The sequence below is a fragment of the Ranitomeya variabilis genome, chromosome 2 (genome assembly GCF_051348905.1).
Source record: "Ranitomeya variabilis isolate aRanVar5 chromosome 2, aRanVar5.hap1, whole genome shotgun sequence".
Classification (NCBI taxonomy): Eukaryota; Metazoa; Chordata; class Amphibia; order Anura; family Dendrobatidae; genus Ranitomeya; species Ranitomeya variabilis.
Window position 1 is genome coordinate 489,024,885 of NC_135233.1, and position 15,298 is coordinate 489,040,182.

Consider the following 15,298-nt stretch of genomic DNA (forward strand, 5'->3'; position numbering starts at 1 on the left):
AATATGAAAATGTGCATCGGTAGGGCAGGTAGGGTGGGTCATCCTGTTGAGAATCCCTATTTATTTAGTCTAAATAATGAAATAGAGACCCAAACTCTAGAGGACTAGGCACCACCATGTATTACACTGTTTTATACTAAACTATATACAGTACCAGTCAAACGTTTGGACCCATCTGTTCTTACTGGAATGTGGACATTAAAGATTCAGACTGAAGGCAGCAAAACCACAAATATATACATATGGAAACAAGAAGTTTTTGATAAACCTTAGATTCCTCAAAGCACCTCCCTTTTATTCTGATGACAGCTTTACAACCCCTTGCATTCTGTCAAGCAGCTTCATCAGGTAGTCACCTGAAATGGCATCCAAGGAACAGGTGTGTCTCACCAAGAGTGTTCGCGACTAGTGATGGGCGAGCCCCGCAATGTTCGGGATAGGTGGGTTCGCCCGAGTCTTTTTGTAAAGTTTGAGTTCGGGGCCAGAGATGACACGAACTTGCGTCCGAACCCCGAACTCGGCCTTTACATATATGGGATGGGGAGGGGGAGCTGTAAAAAAAAAAAGCAGAAAATTAATAATAAACATTATACTTACCTGTCCAGCGACATGTCCTGCCATCCTGCTGTCTCCCGGCCGTATCTGCTTCCGGAGCCGCTCATTACCTTCCGGCGGTATTCACTGCACTCGGCAGTCTTCGGCTTTTTCCGGCAGTGTTCGTGCTGTGACGTCACCGCACAAACACTGCCGAAAAAAGCCGAAGACTGCTGAGTGCAGTGAATACCGGTGGAAGTTAATGAGCGGCCCTGGAAGCAGATACGGCCGGGAGACAGCGGGACGGGAGGACGCGTTGCTGGACAGGTATGTATAATTATAATGTTTATAACTGGACTGGACCCAAACTGTAACATGGGTTTCCCATAAACCTTTACAGGGACCTTTACAGTTCGGGTTCGTCCATCCCTATTTGGGACCATCAGGTGTGTTTTGCAGAGGCAGTTTTGGTGTACAGTATATACAGCGATGAGCCCAATTCCACAACTGTCTTAAACTAGATTATGGCAAGAAGCACTGAACCAAATAAAGACAGATAAGTGTCCATCATTACTTTAAAACATGAAGGCCAATTAACCTGTAAACTTGTTAGAACCTTGTAGGTATCCTCAAGTCCAGTCATGAACACCATCACTAGGTATGATGAAATTGTCTTTCATAAGAACCACTCCAGGAAAGGAAGACCAAGAATTACCTATGTTAAAGAGGATAAGTTCATCAGAGTTACCAGCCTCAGAAAATGCTAATTGACAGAACCCTAAATATCAGCCTGCATAATTGATGCACAATCATCAAGTAGCAAATGCATCTCAAAATCATCTGTCTAGAGGAGACTGAGAAACAGGCCTATATGGTCGAATTGCTGTATAGAAGTCAGTTTAGAGGGCCACAAACAAGGAGAGATTTGTTTGGAACAAACAACACAAGAACATGGCTTCTAATCGTGTGGTGCCCACAGTGAAGTATGGAGAGGGAGATGTGATGCTGTGGGGGTGCTTTGCTGATGACACACTAGGTGATTTATTCCAAATTCAAGGCATGGTGGTTTTGTGTCATTGTCCTGTTGCAGAACACAAACAATGGTCAAACCAGATGGCGTGACATGTCGTTACAGAATGCTGTTGTAGCAATGCTGGGTTTGCATGTAGTTTGATCATTGTTTGCGTTCTGCATCCGGACATCGGGACAATTACACAAAACCACCTCCAGGCTATGTCCAAAAAGGAGTGGGATGGAGTACAGCATCAGATGACATGACCTCGACAATCACTCAACCTCAACCCAATTGAAATGGCTTGGAATGAGTTAGACCAAAGTGTGAAGGCAAAGCAGCCAACAAGTGCCCAGCACTTCTGGAACTCCTTTAAGACCATTGGAAGCCATTCCAGGCAATACCTGATGAAGCTGCCTGACACAATGCTAAGGGGGCGTAAAGCTGTCATCAGAGTAAAAGGGGGTTACTTTGAGGAACCTAAGGTTTAATGTGCAATGGTTTCTATATTCAGGGTTTCCATATGTGTTCCTTTGTGTTTTTGCTGCCTATAGTCTCAATCTACAATATGTACATTCCAATAAGAACAAGAAAAAAACATTCCAAAAAATAGGGGTTTCCAAACTTTTGACTGATACTGTATATTCCAAGGAAATTGTGTCCTCAGCTTCATCTGCATTTTTACTAAAGGAATCTGACAATCCTGAAAGCTTTTACTGTCATATTTCTTACACACTTGCCTTATACATATTTCTCCTGGATATCTAAAGGTTCTGTCACCATGATTTGATTTGATGAATGCTTACCTTTGTTTCTTACAACATTATGGTTATCAACATCTGATTTTGTTTTGCATGATAAGGACACCAAAGATTGATTGGCCAACATGGTGTAATTTTTGCCAGGTCGGCTATTTAGGACTAGAGAAACGTGTACCTGTGAGAAGACGGTTACTCACAAGGTGTCCACATACAACTGGCAGATATGTCTCTGTAATACATAAATAATACTTTCATTCCAGTGGGTACCGTGTAATGCTTAATTTCCTCTGAGGAGGCGCTGCAGGGGAATTGAGCACACTCCCAGGATTACACCCAATCACTGGGTGTCCTAACAGCAGGGTATATCGTCATCGTTATGGGGCCCTTCTAACAGAACCCTTTGTCCATCCTGACTTGTTAGTATGGCATCATGACGATAGGCAGACAGCAACTCTGCAGCGCCTCCTTAGGTGAAGTGAAGAATTACACAGAGTCCATTCAAATAAATGTGATTTCTGTGTAATGGAGGTAAGAACAAGTCCTCCAGAACACAAGATGCCCTTTTACAAGGGTTAAGGATCCTGAACAGGGATCCCATAGTATTAACTCAAAACTTCAAAATTAGATGTTGGAAAATTGGTTTCCTAAATCAGACAACTCCTTTAAATAGCAGATGTGGTAGCCAGAGGAAGATTTTTCTTTAATACTCTGTACAGTGAAGCCTACATCTGATGATATGGAGCACAAATAGTCCTCTGGGTGGATGGCTTTGGTTCTTGTGAATTTTTCACTTACATCTATTCAGTCTACCTGTGATGTCCTCACCATACAGACACGGATGGAACAGTTCACTTGCACATTGGCCACATCCTAGGTCATTTTGTACAGTTGGTACTCTTTCTATCCTCTCAGTCGACTCTCACCTGAAAGCTGCAGTACGGATGGCTGCTCGTGGGAACTCAGGAGCTGGGTCTGTATTGTCTCCACAACCCGTTTAAACCTCCTGCTGGGACCTGAAGGGAGCAAAGATTATGGCAAATGTATTACCACATATGTCAGCTCATGACATGTCCGAATGACAGCACTCGGCAATCTGCACATAGAACATGCCGAGGAAATATCAATTTTGCCTTCTGGTATCAGAGCACTGGCCACTCGTTACCTAATAACAAAACAACAACTATCCTCCCAATGATCTGTCAGGGTTCCTTCACAGATGAGACCTTTGTATAGAGATGATATGGCCTATGGGTGTCTATGGTTCCTCTGTCACAGTAGAAAGAACAAACAGTGGCATTATTTTTTGTAACATTACGGTTTATTTTCTCCACACTCACATCATGGTGTTCATTATCTCTCAGCTTTATATCCCTGTACTATGATATAAATGTGTTAATCGCCTGTGTATAATGTTCTCTCTCTTAGGCTACTTTCACACTTGCGTTGGTATGGGTCCGTCGCTATGCGTCGGGCCGACGTATCGACACACGTTGTGAAATTTGTGCACGACGTGGGCAGTGGATGCAGTTTTTCAACGCATCCGCTGCCCAGTCTAAAGTCCGGGGAGGAGGGGGCGGTAAAAAAAAGGCGACCGCGATGGACAAAAAAAATGTTACTTTTTTTGAAACGACGGTCCGTCAAAACACGACGGATCGGTCACACGACGGACGTGACGTGTGGCCATCCCTCGCGATCCGTCCCTAATACAAGTCTATGGGCAAAAAACGCATCCTGCGGGCACATTTGCAAGATCTGTTTTTTGCCCAAAACGACGCATTGCTAAAAACGCAAGTGTGAAAGTAGCCTTAGCATCAACCTTGTATTAATGATGTACTACTTATCAACACTGCACTGTGACATCACTGTGTGCATTATCCCTGAACTGTGACATCACTGTGAACATTATCCCTGTACTGTGACATCACTGTGCACGTTATCCCTGTACTGTGACATCACTGTGTACGTTATCCCTGTACTGTGACATCACTGTGTGCATTATCCCTGAACTGTGACATCACTGTGTGTATTATCCCTGAACTGTGACATCACTGTGTGTATTATCCCTGAACTGTGACATCACTGTGTGTATTATCCCTGAACTGTGACATCACTGTGAACATTATCCCTGTACTGTGACATCACTGTGTACATTATCCCTGTACTGTGACATCACAGTATTTATTATCCCTGTACTGTGACATCACTGTGTGCATTATCCCTGTACTGTGACATCACTGTGCACATTATCCCTGTACTGTGACATCACTGTGCACATTATCCCTGTACTGTGACATCACAGTATTTATTATCCCTGTACTGTGACATCACAGTATTTATTATCCCTGTACTGTGACATCACTGTGTGTATTATCCCTGTACTGTGACACCACTGTGTGTATTATCCCTGTACTGTGACATCGCTGGGTTTATTATCCCTGTACTGTGACATCACTGTGCACATTATCCCTGTACTGTGACATCACTGTGCACATTATCCCTGTACTGTGACATCACAGTATTTATTATCCCTGTACTGTGACATCACTGTGTGCATTATCCCTGTACTGTGACATCACTGTGCACATTATCCCTGTACTGTGACATCACTGTGCACATTATCCCTGTACTGTGACATCACAGTATTTATTATCCCTGTACTGTGACATCACAGTATTTATTATCCCTGTACTGTGACATCACTGTGTGTATTATCCCTGTACTGTAACATCACTGTGTGTATTATCCCTGTACTGTGACATCACTGGGTTTATTATCCCTGTACTGTGACATCACTGTGCACATTATCCCTGTACTGTGACATCACTGTGCACATTATCCCTGTACTGTGACATCACAGTATTTATTATCCCTGTACTGTGACATCACTGTGCACATTATCCCTGTACTGTGACATCACTGTACACATTATTCCAGTACTGTGACATCACTGTGCACATTATTCCAGTACTGTGACATCACTGTGCACATTATCCCTGTACTGTGACATCACTGTGCACATTATCCCTGTACTGTGACATCACTATGCACATTATCCCTGTACTGTGACATCACAGTATTTATTATCCCTGTACTGTGACATCACAGTATTTATTATCCCTGTAGTGTGACATCACTGTGCACATTATCCCTGTACTGTGACATCACTGTGCACATTATCCCTGTACTGTGACATCACTGTGCACATTATCCCTGTACTGTGACATCACTATGCACATTATCCCTGTACTGTGACATCACTGTGCACATTATCCCTGTACTGTGACATCACTGTGCACATTATCCCTGTACTGTGACATCACTGTGCACATTATCCCTGTACTGTGACATCACTGTGCACATTATCCCTGTACTGTGACATCACTGTGTTTATTATCCCTGTACTGTGACATCACTGCGTGTATTATCCCTGTACTGTGACATAACTGGGTTTATTATCCCTGTACTGTGACATCACTGTGTTTATTATCCCTGTACTGTGACATCACTGTGTTTATTATCCCTGTACTGTGACATCACTGTGTGTATTATCCCTGTACTGTGACATCACTGTGCATGTTATCCCTGTACTGTGACATCACTGTGTGTATTATCCCTGTACTGTGACATCACTGTGCGTATTATCCCTGTACTGTGACATCACTGTGTGCATTATCCCTGTACTGTGACATCACTGTGTGTATTATCCCTGTACTGTGACATCACTGTGCACATTATCTCTGTACTGTGACATCACTGTGTTTATTATCCCTGTACTGTGACATCACTGTGCACATTATACCTCTACTGTGACATCACTGTGCACATTATCCCTGTACTGTGACATCACTGTGCACATTATCCCTGTACTGTGACATCACTGTGTGTATTATCCCTATACTGTGACATCACTGGGTTTATTATCCCTGTACTGTGACATCACTGTGCACATTTTCCCTGTACTGTGACATCACTGTGTGTATTATCCCTGTACTGTGACATCACTGTGTGTATTATCCCAGTACTGTGACATCACTGTGCACATTATCCCTGTACTGTGACATCACTGTGCACATTATCCCTGTACTGTGATATCACTGTGCACATTATCCCTGTACTGTGACATCACTGTGTGTATTATCCCTGTACTGTGATATAACTGGGCACATTATCCCTGTACTGTGACATCACTATATTTATTATCTCTGTACTGTGACATCACTGTGCACATTATCCCTGTACTGTGACATCACTGTGCACATTGTCCCTGTACTGTGACATCACTATGTTTATTATTTCTGTACTGTGACATCTCTGTGCACATTATCCCTGTACTGTGACATCACTGGGTTTATTATCCCTGTACTGTGACATCACTGGGATTATTATCCCTGTACTGTGACATCACTGTGCACGTTATCCCTGTACTGTGACATCACTGTGTGTATTATCCCAGTACTGTGACATCACTCTGTGTATTATCCCTGTACTGTGACATCACTGTGCGTATTATCCCTGTACTGTGAAATCACTGTGCACATTATCCCTGTACTGTGACATCACTATGGGTATTATCCCTGTACTGTGACATCACTGTGTGTATTATCCCTGTACTGTGACATCACTGTGAACATTATCCCTGTACTGTGACATCACTGTGTTTATTATCCCTGTACTGTGACATCACTGTGTTTATTATCCCTGTAATGTGACATCACAGTGCACATTATCCCTGTACTGTGACATCACTGTGTTTATTATCCCTGCACTGTGAAATCACTGTGTGCATTATCCCTGTACTGTGACATCACTGTGCACATTATCCCTGTACTGTGACATCACTGTGCACATTATCCCTGTACTGTGACATCACTGTGTTTATTATCCCTGCACTGTGACATCACTGTGTGCATTATCCCTGTACTGTGACATCACTGTGCACATTATCCCTGTACTGTGACATCACTGTGCACAGTATCCCTGTACTGTGACATCACTGTGTTTATTATCCCTGTACTGTGACCTCACTGTGCGTATTATCCCTGTACTGTGACATCACTGTGCACATTATCCCTGTACTGTGACATCAATGTGTTTATTATCCCTGTACTGTGACATCACTGTGTGTATTATCCCTGTACTGTGACATCACTGGGTTTATTATCCCTGTACTGTGACATCACTGTGCACATTATCCCTGTACTGTGACATCACTGTGCACATTATCCCTGTACTGTGACATCACTGTGTTTATTATCCCTGTACTGTGACATCACTGTTCACATTATTCCTGTACTGTGACATCACTGTGCACATTATCCCTGTACTGTGACATCACTGTGCACATTATCCCTGTACTGTGACATCACTGTGCACATTATCCCTGTACTGTGACATCACTGTGTTTATTATCCCTGTACTGTGACATCACTGTGCACATTATCCCTGTACTGTGACATCACTGTGTTTATTATCCCTGTACTGTGACATCACTTTGCACATTATCCCTGTACTGTGACATCACTTTGCACATTATCCCTGTACTGTGACATCACTATGTTTATTATTCCTGCACTATGACATCACTGTGCACATTATCCCTGTACTGTGACATCACTGGGTTTATTATCCTTGTACTGTGACATCACTGTGCACATTATCCCTGTACTGTGACATCACTGTGTTTATTATCCATGTACTGTGACATCACTGTGCAGATTATCCCTGTACTGTGACACCACTGTGTGTATTATCCCTGTACTGTGACATAACTGGGTTTATTATCCCTGTACTGTGACATCACTGTGTTTATTATCCCTGTACTGTGACATCACTGTGCATATTATCCCTGTACTGTGACATCACTGTGTTTATTATCCCTGTACTGTGACATCACTGTGCACATTATCCCTGTACTGTGACATCACTATGTTTATTATCCCTGTACTGTGACATCACTGGGTTTCTTATCCCTGTACTGTGACATCACTGTGTTTATTATCCCTGTACTGTGACATCACAGGGCACATTATCCCTGTACTGTGACATCACTGTGCACATTATCCCTGTACTGTGACATCACTATGTTTATTATTCCTGCACTGTGACATCACTGTGTATGTTATCCCTGTACTGTGACATCACTGTGCACATTATCCCTGTACTGTGACATCACTGGGTTTATTATCCCTGTACTGTGACATCACTGTGCACATTATCCCTGTACTGTGACATCACTGGGTTTATTATCCCTGTACTGTGACATCACTGTGCACATTATCCCTGTACTGTGACATCACTGTGTTTATTATCCCTGTACTGTGACATCACTGTGTTTATTATCCCTGTACTGTGACTCAATTATTAGGGGAACAGATAGGGCAATCTGTCACAAAGACAGGGATCGTCGGACGGTGTGCTGCCTACCTGGCGCTCGAGTCCGACACATCGCTGATCGGGTGGACAGATTACTGGGAGGGGCTGGTGAGGACCCAGCGGTCATGGTGCACATTGGCACAAATGACAAAGTTAGAGGTAGGTGGAAGGTCCTTAAAGATGATTTCAGGGAATTAGGCTGCAAGCTGAAAGCAAGGACCTCCAACGTGGTATTTTCCGAAATACTGCCTGTACCACGTGCCACGCCAGAGAGGCAACGGGAGATTAGGGAGGTTAATAAGTGGCTCAAGAATTGGTGTAGGAAGGAGGGGTTTGGGTTCCTGCAGAACTGGGCCGACTTCTCAGTTGGCTACAGGCTCTACGCTAGGGACGGGCTGCACCTCAATGGGGAAGGTGCAGCTGTGCTGGGGGAGAAAATGGTTAGAAGGTTGGAGGAGTGTTTAAACTAGGGAATGGGGGGGAGGGTATTCATTTTATAGGAGGGGAAGATAGTGCAGATAGAGACCTGGGCACAAATAAGGAAGTTGGGGGTGGCGGTGGCATGGGGGGTGGGGTTAGAACAGTTAGTAATTTAAGAAAGAATAGAGGTACAGAGAGTAACATCAAGTGCATGTATACTAATGCCAGAAGCCTCGCCAACAAAATGGATGAATTAGAACTAATGTTGTTGGAGCATAATTATGACATGGTGGGGATATCTGAGACGTGGCTGGATGAGAGCCATGACTGGGCTGTTAACTTGCAGGGCTATAGCCTGTTCAGAAATGACCGTACAGATAAGCGAGGGGGAGGGGTGTGTCTATATGTAAAATCTTCCTTAAAACCCATCCTGCGTGATAATATAGGTGAATTTAATGAAAATGTAGAGTCCCTGTGGGTGGAGATAAGGGGAGGGGGAAAAAATAATAAATTACTGATAGGGGTTTGTTATAAATCTCCAAAACTAATGGAAGCAATGGAGAATATCCTCGTAAAGCAAATAGATGAAGCTGCGACTCAAGGAGAAGTCATTATGGGGGACTTCAACTACCCTGAAATAGATTGGGGAACAGAAACCTGCAGTTCCAGCAAAGGTAATCGGTTTTTGACAACTATGAGAGACAATTACCTTTCACAACTGGTTCAGGACCCAACAAGGAGGGGGGCACTGCTAGACCTAATATTAACCAACAGGCCAGACCGCATATCAAATATAAGGGTTGGGGGTCACTTGGGGAATAGTGATCACAAAATAATAAGTTTTCATGTAACCTTTAATAAGATGGGTAGTAGGGGGGTGACAAGGACACTAAACTTCAGGAGGGCAAATTTCCAACGGATGAGAGAGGATCTTGGTGCAATTAACTGGGACAATATCCTGAGACACAAAAATACACAAAGAAAATGGGAGACATTTATTAGCATCCTGGATAGGACCTGTGCACAGTATATACCGTATGGGAATAAACATACTAGAAATAGGAGGAAACCAATATGGCTAAATAGAGCTGTAAGGGGCGCAATAAGGGACAAAAAGAAAGCATTTAGAGAATTAAAGGAAGTAGGTAGTGAGGAGGCATTAAATAAATACAGAAAATTAAATAAATTCTGTAAAAAGCAAATCAAGGCAGCAAAGATTGAGACAGAGAGACTCATTGCCAGAGAGAGTAAAAATAATCCCAAAATATTCTTTAACTATATAAATAGTAAGAAACTAAAAAATGACAGTGTTGGCCCCCTTAAAAATAGTCTGGGTGAAATGGTGGATGAGGATGAGGAAAAAGCCAATATGCTAAATGACTTTTTTTCATCAGTATTTACAAAAGAAAATCCCATGGCAGACAAAATGACTAGTGATAAAAATTCCCCATTAAATGTCACCTGCTTAACCCAGCAGGAAGTACAGCGGCGTCTAAAAATAACTAAAAATGATAAATCTCCGGGCCCGGATGGGATACACCCCCGAGTACTGCAGGAACTAAGTACAGTCATTGATAGACCACTATTTTTAATCTTTAAAGACTCCATAATAACAGGGTCTGTACCACAGGACTGGCGTATAGCAAATGTGGTGCCAATATTCAAAAAAGGGGCAAAAACTGAACTCGGTAATTATAGGCCAGTAAGCTTAACCTCTACTGTGGGTAAAATCCTGGAGGGCATTCTAAGGGATGCTATACTGGAGTATCTGAAGAGGAATAACCTCATGACCCAGTATCAGCACGTGTTTACTAGGGACCGTTCATGTCAGACTAATTTGATCAGCTTCTATGAAGAGGTAAGTTCCGGACTGGACCAAGGGAACCCAGTGGACGTAGTATATATGGACTTTTCCAAAGCTTTTGATACGGTGCCACACAAAAGGTTGTTACATAAAATGAGAGTAATGGGGATAGGGGAAAATATGTGTAAGTGGGTTGAGAGCTGGCTCAGGGATCGGAAACAAAGGGTGGTTATTAATGGAGCACACTCGGACTGGGTCACGGTTAGCAGTGGGGTACCACAGGGGTCAGTATTGGGCCCTCTTCTTTTTAACATATTTATTAATGACCTTGTAGAGGGCATTCAGAGTAGAATTTCAATATTTGCAGATGACACTAAACTCTGCAGGGTAATCAATACAGGGGAGGACAATTTTATATTACAGGATGATTTATGTAAACTAGAAGCTTGGGCTGATAAATGGCAAATGAGCTTTAATGGGGATAAATGTAAGGTCATGCACTTGGGTAGAAGTAATAAGATGTATAACTATGTGCTTAATTCTAAAACTCTGGGCAAAACCGTCAATGAAAAAGACCTGGGTGTATGGGTGGATGACAAACTCATATTCAGTGGCCAGTGTCAGGCAGCTGCTACAAAGGCAAATAAAATAATGGGATGTATTAAAAGAGGCATAGATGCTCATGAGGAGAACATAATTTTACCTCTATACAAGTCACTAGTTCGACCACACTTAGAATACTGTGCACAGTTCTGGTCTCCTGTGTATAAGAAAGACATAGCTGAACTGGAGCGGGTGCAGAGAAGAGCGACCAAGGTTATTAGAGGACTGGGGGGTCTGCAATACCAAGATAGGTTATTACACTTGGGGCTATTTAGTTTGGAAAAACGAAGACTAAGGGGTGATCTTATTTTAATGTATAAATATATGAGGGGACAGTACAAAGACCTTTCTGGTGATCTTTTTAATCATAGACCTGAGACAGGGACAAGGGGGCATCCTCTACGTCTGGAGGAAAGAAGGTTTAAGCATAATAACAGACGCGGATTCTTTACTGTAAGAGCAGTGAGACTATAGAACTCTCTGCTGTATGATGTTGTAATGAGTGATTCATTACTTAAATTTAAGGGGGGACTGGCTACCTTTCTGGAAAAGTATAATGTTACAGGGTATATACACTAGATTCCTTGATAAGGCGTTGATCCAGGGAACTAGTCTGATTGCCGTATGTGGAGTCGGGAAGGAATTTTTTTCCCCATGGTGGAGTTTGCCACATGGGGTTTTTTTGCCATCCCCTGGATCAACATGTTAGGGCATGTTAGGTTAGGCTATGGGTTGAACTAGATGGACTTAGTCTTCCTTCAACCTTAATAACTATGTAACTATGTAACTATCACTGTGCACATTATCCCTGTACTGTGACATCACTATGTTTATTATCCCTGTACTGTGACATCACTGTGCACATTATCCCTGTACTGTGACATCACTATGTTTATTATTCCTGTACTGTGACATCACTGTGAACATTATCCCTGTACTGTGACATCACTGTGTTTATTATCCCTGTACTGTGGCATCACTATGTTTATTAACCCTGTACTGTGACATCACTGTGTTTATTATCCCTGTACTGTGACATCACTGTGTTTATTATCCCTGTACTGTGACATCACTAGGTTTATTATCCCTGTACTGTGACATCACTGTGCACGTTATCCCTGTACTGTGACAAAAACTGTGTGTATTATCCTTGTACTGTGACATCACTTGGTTTATTATCCCAGTACTGTGACATCACTGTGCACGTTATCCCTGTACTGTGACATCACTGTGTGTATTATCCCTGTACTGTGACATCACTGTTTATTATTTCTGTACTGTGACATCTTTGTGCACATTATCCCTGTACTGTGACATCACTGGGTTTATTATCCCTGTACTGTGACATCACTGTGCACGTTATCCCTGTACTGTGACATCACTGTGTGTATTATCCCTGTACTGTGACATCACTGTGTGTATTATCCCTGTACTGTGACATCACTGTGCACCTTATCCTTGTACTGTGACATCACTGTGTTTATTATCCCTGTACTGTGACATCACTGTGTTTATTATCCCTGTACTGTGACATCACTGTGCACATTATATCTCTACTGTGACATCACAGTGCACATTATCCCTGTACTGTGACATCACTGTGCACGTTATCCCTGTACTGTGACATCACTGTGTGTATTATCCCTGTACTGTGACATCACTGTGCACCTAATCCCTGTACTGTGACATCACTGTGTGTATGATCCCTGTACTGTGACATCACTGTGCATATTATCCCTGTACTGTGACATCACTGTGCACATTATCCCTGTACTGTGACATCACTGTGTGTATTATCCCTGTACTGTGACATCCCTGTGTGTATTATCCCTGTACTGTGACATCACTGTGCACATTATCCCTGTACTGTGGCATCACTGTGTTTATTATCCCTGTACTGTGACATCACTGTGTTTATTATCCCTGTATTGTGACATCACTGTGCACTTTATCACTGTACTGTGACATCACTATGTTTATTATTCCTGTACTGTGACATCACTGTGCACATTATCCCTGTACTGTGACATCACTGTGTTTATTATCCCTGTACTGTGACATCACTGTGCACATTATCCCTGTACTGTGGCATCACTGTGTTTATTAACCCTGTACTATGACATCACTGTGTTTATTATCCCTGTACTGTGACATCACTGTGTTTATTATCCCTGTACTGTGATATCACTAGGTTTATTATCCCTGTACTGTGACATCACTGGGTTTATTATCCCTGTACTGTGACATCACTGGGTTTATTATCCCTGTACTGTGACATCACTGTGCACGTTATCCCTGTACTGTGACATCACTGTGTGTATTATCCCTGTACTGTGACATCACTGTGTGTATTATCCCTGTACTGTGACATCACTGTGCACGTTATCCCTGTACTGCGACATCACTGTGTGTATTATCCCTGTACTGTGACATTACTGTGCGTATTATCCCTGTACTGTGACATCACTGTGCACATTATACCTCTACTGTGACATCACTGTGCACATTATCCCTGTACTGTGACATCACTGTGTGTATTATCCCTGTACTGTGACATCACTGTGTGTATTATCCCTGTACTGTGACATCACTGTGCACATTATCCCTGTACTGTGACATCACTGTGCACATTATCCCTGTACTGTGACATCACTGTGCACATTATCCCTGTACTGTGACATCACTGTGCACATTATCCCTGTACTGTGACATCACTGTGTGTATTATCCCTGTACTGTGACATCACTGTGTATATTATCCCTGTACTGTGACATCACTGTGCACATTATCCCTGTACTGTGACATCACTGTGTTTATTATCCCTGTACTGTGACATCACTGGGCACAATATCCCTGTACTGTGACATCACTATATTTATTATCTCTGTACTGTGACATCACTGTGCACATTATCCCTGTACTGTGACATCACTGTGCATTATCCCTGTACTGTGACATCACTATGTTTATTATTTCTGTACTGTGACATCTCTGTGCACATTATCCCTGTACTGTGACATCACTGTTTATTATTTCTGTACTGTGACATCTTTGTGCACATTATCCCTGTACTGTGACATCACTGTGTGTATTATCCCTGTACTGTGACATCACTGTGTGTATTATCCCTGTACTGTGACATCACTGTGCACCTTATCCTTGTACTGTGACATCACTGTGTTTATTATCCCTGTAATGTGACATCACTGTGTTTATTATCCCTGTACTGTGACATCACTGTGCACATTATATCTCTACTGTGACATCACAGTGCACATTATCCCTGTACTGTGACATCACTGTGCACGTTATCCCTGTACTGTGACATCACTGTGTGTATTATCCCTGTACTGTGACATCACTGTGCACCTTATCCCTGTACTGTGACATCACTGTGTGTATGATCCCTGTACTGTGACATCACTGTGCATATTATCCCTGTACTGTGACATCACTGTGCACATTATCCCTGTACTGTGACATCACTGTGTGTATTATCCCTGTACTGTGACATCCCTGTGTGTATTATCCCTGTACTGTGACATCACTGTGCACATTATCCCTGTACTGTGGCATCACTGTGCACATTATCCCTGTACTGTGACATCACTGTGTGTATTATCCCTGTACTGTGATATCACTGGGTTTATTATCCCTGTACTGTGACATCACTGTGCACATTATCCCTGTACTGTGACATCACTGTGTATATTATCCCTGTACTGTGACATCAGTGTGCACGTTATCCCTGTACTGTGACATCACTGTGTGTATTATCCCTGTACTGTGACA

The 15,298-nt window shown here is 42.6% G+C and overlaps 1 protein-coding gene across 13 annotated transcripts in view; it reads right to left on the reverse strand.

Annotated features, from left to right (window-relative positions):
* Positions 1 to 15,298, reverse strand: part of BRSK2 (BR serine/threonine kinase 2) — a 210,830-nt gene that overhangs the window by 31,202 nt on the left and 164,330 nt on the right. For 11 of the 13 annotated variants that reach the window (XM_077287893.1, XM_077287900.1, XM_077287899.1 and 8 more), the window contains one exon: positions 3,231 to 3,320. In XM_077287893.1, coding sequence (XP_077144008.1) covers positions 3,231 to 3,320 — 90 coding nt within the window. Of the gene's footprint in view, positions 1 to 1,132; positions 1,250 to 3,230; positions 3,321 to 15,298 lie in introns of all 13 variants that reach the window. The other 2 variants (XM_077287898.1, XM_077287892.1) reach the window with 1 other exon arrangement.